Source organism: Marmota marmota, unplaced genomic scaffold (genome assembly GCF_001458135.2).
Source record: "Marmota marmota marmota unplaced genomic scaffold, marMar, whole genome shotgun sequence".
NCBI classification, from domain to species: domain Eukaryota; kingdom Metazoa; phylum Chordata; class Mammalia; order Rodentia; family Sciuridae; genus Marmota; species Marmota marmota.
In genome coordinates, this window is record NW_026000052.1 from 1,718,849 (window position 1) to 1,725,332 (window position 6,484).

Genomic DNA, 6,484 nt, shown 5'->3' on the forward strand with positions numbered 1-6,484 from the left:
CCACTGGGGCTTAGCCGGGCGCGGGATGTGGGTTTGGCTTTGTCCCACGCGGGCTCTTGCGGCTGCTTGGACGAGGCGCTGTCCGGACCGCGGTGCTGAATCGTGCTGCGCGGAGCCGATGTCCTCGGCTCCCTGAGGCTCACTGCTGGCGGTGAGGACCCAGGCCTCGCGGCTGCCGTTGCCGCTCGGTGACCAGGGCAGCGGTTTTGCCAGACGCGGGACGCCGGACGCGGTCCGACCGTCTGTCGTGGGTTTCCCGCCAATGCGGGAGGGAGGTCGAGCGAACCTCCTTGCTATGTCCTCTTCCCACGTTGCTCCCCTGCCACTGGGGCCCTCCTGCTCCCTGCCCTGTCCATAGACAGGGAGCTGGTGAGGTGGGTCACATCCGAGTAGGTGCCAGCTCCTGCTGGCCGCTCCTCACTCTCATGGCTGTCCTTTCTAAATTACCAGAAGTCCTCATCTCACAAACACCAAGAAGGGCCCTCATAACTCCTCCTGGGCTCACAGCTCTTGAAGGGCACCCTCGCACCCCACCCCAGCCTGATTGCCCTAGAGGCCCCAGGCTCCTGGGGATGGCATTGGCGAGCACTGGGTGGGGAGAGTCAGCCACCCATTGGGTACTCTGCCACCACACCTGAGCCTGTGGGCAGCAGATCACTTAGCCAATCTACTCACAAATACTCCTGAGACTGCCCAAAGAGGAGAAGGGCTCAGAGACTAACAGGGGACCTGAGGCTGGGCAGCCACACAGGCTTGGGGTCTCTAGAGCCTGAGGTCATGATGCTTATTGTGTAAGGTAATGGAAATGCTCAGATGGATGTACCCCATGCCGGGATGTGTCCCAGGACCTGCGTCCCATGTGTGCCCACCTCCAGGATTAGTAGGACTAGTTTTCCCATTTTCTGCCCTACTTTCTAGAGCAGATCCCCCTGGAGTATGTTTGTGTGTGTGTGTGTGTGTGTGTATGTGTATTTGTAATAGACATAACTTTATTTATTCTTATGTGGTGCCAAAGATGGAACCTAGTGCCGTGGGGTACGGTTTTCATTTGAACTCAACATGCATGCTTCTTGAATACCTTGTAAATTGACAGTACTCGACCTCACTGGGTGGCTTGGCCACCCTGCTCCCAGACAGGTTTCTAAGCTTACTTCTATTTCTTTGGCTGCTGTCAGGCTGTGGGATGAGGTGCCTGTTGGGTCCCTGCACTTGGGGGACCAAACAACTGCTTGAGCTAGCAGGGCAATGGTGTGCAGAGAAGGGGGTCCCTAGGCAGCGTCGGGGTCTTGGGGACCAGTGGGAGGCTGACTCCAACTGGTGAAGAGGCTTGTGGTCTGCGAGGTGCCAGTGACCTGGGCCATTCCCCTGCCTACAGAGATACCCCTGTGTGCCGGCTGTGACCAGCACATCCTGGATCGCTTCATCCTGAAGGCTCTGGACCGACACTGGCACAGCAAGTGCCTCAAGTGCAGTGACTGTCACACACCGCTGGCCGAGCGCTGCTTTAGTCGGGGGGACAGTGTCTACTGCAAGGACGACTTCTTCAAGTGAGCGCTACTGCCTGTGGAAGGCGAGGGGAGGGCACCCACAACCTGCCCCCACAGAAAGGAGGCCAGAAGTGTGGCCACACTGGGACCCACCACCCTCAGCTCTAACCAAGTCTCCCACCCCACAGCCTGCATCTCCAGGTGCCTCCCAGCCCCCTCCGGTCACTACAGGCAGAATACCTGGGAACCTGCCAAGTTCTAGCGGGTGCTCCCTGGGTGGCTTGGCCTGGATGAGACATCAGGAAATATTTTTTTGAGTAATTTATTTTAGCCAGGTGTGGTGGCACACACCTGTATTCCCAGCTACTCAGGAGGCTGAGGCAGGAGAATTGCAAGTTTGAGGTTAGCCTGGGCAACTTAGTGGGATCCTGTTTCAAAATTAGTAATAATTAAAAAATTAAGAGAGCCGAGGATGTATCGTGGTGTAGACCATTTGCCTAGCATGTGCAAAGCCCTGGGTTCAATCCCCAGTAACCCCCACAAATAACTCATTTTGTGAATCATGGAAGCCGTTGTTTAAAAAGATAAACACAGCCAAGAACAGTGGCCCACACCTGTAATCCCAGCTACTGGGAGGCTGAGCAGGGGTTCCTCGTTGTAGGCAACACTGTCTCAAAAGAAAAAAAAAAATATAAAAGGGCTGGGGGTGTAGCTCAGTGGTAGAGCACCCCTTTGGGTTCAACCCCCAGTGTTTGGATAAATGATTGATGTAGATATAGATAATTTGGTAGAACTGTTATAGTCCCTTTTAAATTGTGCTTGTCTTGTTCCTAATTGGGGGGGGGGTGGGTAGCTTAGGCCTCTGGGGTCTGAGGGAACTGCCCCACTTGGAGTCCTGACCCTCCAAATTAATCTTCCCCATCCAGCGGGAGAGCAGATTCTCCTCCTGGAGGTCCTCCAGAGGAAGTCGGGGTCCCCTGCTCATCAGTACATGTGGCCCACCCAGGTTGCTGGCCTGACCGAGGCACTGGGCCAGGAGCTTACCTCCTACACCCAAGCCCAGGACAGTCGGCACAGCTCTAGCTGGCTCTCACACCCAACCCGCTCCCAGCGAAGGCGCCTGCGGTGCTACCGCTGAGCTGAGCCGCGCCCTATGTGCCCCGCAGGCGATTCGGGACCAAGTGCGCCGCGTGCCAGCTGGGCATCCCGCCCACGCAGGTGGTGCGCCGCGCCCAAGACTTCGTATACCACCTGCACTGCTTCGCCTGCGTGGTGTGCAAGCGGCAGCTGGCCACAGGCGACGAGTTCTACCTCATGGAAGACAGCCGGCTGGTGTGCAAGGCGGACTACGAGACAGCCAAGCAGCGAGGTCAGTGGGACTGGAGGGTGGTCACCGGGCTGGCGCCGTCAGGGCGCAAGTCCCACCTTCTTACCAATCCCTGGGGTGGGCCTTGGGGGAAATCCTCACCTCCAGCGACTTCCCCCAGGGCTCTCTATTGAGGCGGTTTGGGACTGGGGAGGTAAGGGCGCCATGACCGGCACGCCCAAGAGAGAGGCCGGGGTAATTAACGGCGCCGCTGGCTGTTCCCGGCCTGGGGTTTAGCGACTTCTGCGTTCTAGCGGGCAGGGAGGTTACCTGAGTTACGTGAACTATCATTCCTGGTCTGCATTTGGTCACCTTGACCATGAAGACCTGGCCTTACCCACACTCAGAATAAAGGGGAACGAGACCACTGGGCTCCTCCCAGGCTGCTGGGTGTGGTAGCAGCGGGCGGAGGGTTCCGGATCAAGAGCCCACTAGGCACAGAAGCCCCCTCTACCGGTAATCCCCTCTCTTGGGCACCCGCCAGGTCCGTGAAATCCGTCGGGTCCCCGGGGCTACCGCGATTGGGCCTGCCAGCAGGGGCCTCTGGTGACGTCTGGGCGGTCAGGGGTGGGCGCGGCGGGGCGGCCAGAGGGGGCCCACCGGCTTCACCACTCGCTCCGCAGAGGCCGAGGCCACCGCCAAGCGGCCGCGCACAACCATCACCGCCAAGCAGCTGGAGACGCTGAAGAGCGCCTACAACACCTCTCCCAAGCCCGCGCGCCACGTGCGCGAGCAGCTCTCCTCCGAGACCGGCCTGGACATGCGTGTCGTGCAGGTCAGCGCTTCCAAGCGCCCCGTGTCCCCTGGCGCCCCGAGAGCAGGAAGACCCACCCCGCAAGCGCTCACGCCGCAGCCCCGCGCTGTGACTTGGGAGCTGCTTCCTAAAGCAGGGAAGTGGGGTGGCGGGGGGAGAGACTGAGAGCGCCGCCGCCCCGCGGCCACTCACCACCCCATCCCCCAGGTTTGGTTCCAGAACCGCCGGGCCAAGGAAAAGAGGCTGAAAAAGGACGCAGGCCGGCAGCGCTGGGGCCAGTATTTCCGCAACATGAAGCGCTCCCGCGGCAGCTCCAAGTCGGACAAGGACAGCATCCAGGAGGGGCAGGACAGCGACGCCGAGGTCTCCTTCACCGGTAGGCCTGGGTAGACACTGCATGCCCTTGCAGACTGGTACTTGCTAATGGGTCGCTGGGAGCTTGAGCAAGAACTTTGGTTCCATTGGTTGCAGGGAGCCTGGAGATGTGAATTTCCTGGTTCCGAATCCAGCCTTACTTTCCAAACTGGCTTGGTTTAGACCTTGGCCCTGCATTCCAAGCCTTGTTGGTTGGTCACTCAGGAACACTGCTCTTCTCTGCTGGGTCAGAGCCCCTGTTCCCTGACTGGTCCCTAAGCTGGGCTTCTGCCAGACACTTGTCTCATGGTGGGGAGGTCCCAGCCCCTGCCATGATTTTTAGAATAAGCAACACATTTTCAGGGTGATAAAAAGCCCAGGCTTTCTGGAGTTGGGGATAAGTTCAGTCCTTTTCTGCAGGACCTGACTTCTTCGTTCTCTGCACTTCCTTCTTTCTTGTATTGTCCCCTGCCTGGGCCAGGATGGGCACCGAGGGGAACCAAGGTTCAAGGACAGGACTGACAGGCTCTCTGCTTCCATTGCAGATGAGCCCTCCATGGCTGAAATGGGCCCCGCCAATGGCCTGTACAGCAGCCTAGGAGAGCCCGCCCCTGCCTTGGGCCGGCCCTCAGGAGCCCTGGGCAGCTTTGCACTGGAGCATGGAGGCCTGGCGGGCCCGGAGCAGTACCGAGAGTTGCGAGAGTTGCGCCCCAGCAGCCCCTATGGCATCCCCCCGTCCCCCGCTGCCCCGCAGAGCCTCCCAGGCCCCCAGCCCCTCCTCTCCAGCTTGGTGTATCCAGATACCAGCTTGGGCCTTGTGCCCTCAGGAGCTCCAGGAGGCCCTCCGCCCATGAGGGTGCTGGCAGGGAACGGACCCAGCTCTGACCTGTCCACCGGGAGCAGCGGGGGTTACCCTGACTTCCCTGCCAGTCCTGCTTCCTGGCTGGATGAGGTGGACCATGCTCAGTTCTGACTAAGGCCCCCGGCTCCACCCAGCACCAGAGGAGAGGGGTCTTGGTGGTGCTGCCCCTGGGTGGGCAGCTCGGGGGGCTGCCCTCTCCATTCAAGGACCTCCAAGGGAAGCAGGATGAGGGCAACCAGGGAGGCCTAGTGTCTGCAGAGCCTCCCCCACTGCCTGCGCCTCTGGCCCCTCCTGGGGGCCGAGGGATTCCCAGGACAATGCTCCTTCTACAGGGGCAACCTGCCTGGTGGCCACCCACAAGCCAGTGGCTCCAGGGCTATGTTTTATAAGCAGATTTCTCCCCCTTTGTTGACCAGTGAACGGAGCACTTGCCTCTCTTCGAGGCCAGGCCTCTGCCCAACCCAGACCAGCACAGCCTTGGCTGGACAGTGCTTTCAAAACCTAAACACACAAGATAACATTAATCGCCCTTCATTTCCCAGGCACCGCGTGTCTCTGAGTGTTGACCCTGTAGCCCCCACTGTAGGTCAGGGATCTGCCTTGCCTGTTCAGGCAGGAGGTGGGGGTGCAGAGTGGGGGCACTGCCTGTGTCCTCTGTGGCCACCAAGACCCTGGAAAGGACCTTCCTCTCCTCGGGGCTCTGGGGGCCTCTCTGCTACCAGCAACCTTCTCCGCTCGTCCCTTCACCCCTCCCCAGGGTCTCAGATCTTTCTGTTCTTGAATACTGTGGAGGTTGCAGAGATCCCTGGGGCCACTTCTGCTCCACAGTCAGTCTTTAAGCCCAGATTTGTTCATCCTCCCCGCTGCCCACTGCACACTTCCCTAGGACCCCAAGTGTCCAGGCCCTGCCTGTTGCCAAACAGCTGCCCTTCCACGCTGATGGGGCTTTGCCTGATGGGGACACACGGAAATTGTCCCCCACTGGAGGAGGCTGGGGCAAGGGTCCTCAGAGCCCACCAGGCCTCCTCCATCAGATGTTTAAAAAGACATTCTGGGAGGCACCTGCAGTCGCCCCACACAAAGGTTGGCTGTGTGTAAGTCAAAGTCATTCCTGAAAACCAGAGTATTGATACCTGATACCTGTTGGTCCTGTGAATGTCCTGTGACTTTTATTTATTCTCTGGTGATCAGCTCTTTCCAAGACTTCAATAAACTTGTCATTTACATTTGCTGGAAGGCCTGTAGCCTCAGTGAGGCTGAGGGCGGTGCAGGTCAAGGAGGTTGCTGGTGGGGAGAGGCAGTTCCTTGCCTGGGCTGGCACCTGGATTAGATCTGAGCTCCCTTTTGCTCTGGATCTTGGCCAAGCTCCTGAGCACAGGAGGGAGGCAGGGAATAGTCTGTCCATCCCACAGAGGGACAGGGTGGGAGGTGCAGCTGGGTTGGGGAGTGTAATGCCAGTGGGGGATGGGAGCTGGTGTTAGCTGATCAAGATCCAGGTACCAGTCCATGGGGTCTCTCCAACTTGGATTCCAATCCCAGCTGGCCTGCTAACTCGCTGTGTGACCCAAGGCCTGTGATTGGCACCCTCTGAGTCCTGCCTTCCTCCCCATGGAGCTCCCTAAAGGGGAGACCTGAGTTGAAAGTCTAGGCACATGCATTCC

At 59.1% G+C, this 6,484-nt stretch overlaps 1 protein-coding gene across 1 annotated transcript in view; it reads left to right on the forward strand.

Annotated features, from left to right (window-relative positions):
* Nucleotides 1-5,908, forward strand: part of Lhx3 (LIM homeobox 3) — an 8,492-nt gene extending 2,584 nt beyond the window's left edge. Inside the window, exons 2-6 of the mRNA XM_015505709.2 lie at nt 1,376-1,547; nt 2,654-2,856; nt 3,477-3,628; nt 3,815-3,983; nt 4,507-5,908. Coding sequence (XP_015361195.1) covers nt 1,376-1,547; nt 2,654-2,856; nt 3,477-3,628; nt 3,815-3,983; nt 4,507-4,934 — 1,124 coding nt within the window. The 3' untranslated portion in view covers nt 4,935-5,908. The remainder of the gene's footprint in view (nt 1-1,375; nt 1,548-2,653; nt 2,857-3,476; nt 3,629-3,814; nt 3,984-4,506) is intronic.
* Nucleotides 5,909-6,484: the final 576 nt, after the last annotated feature.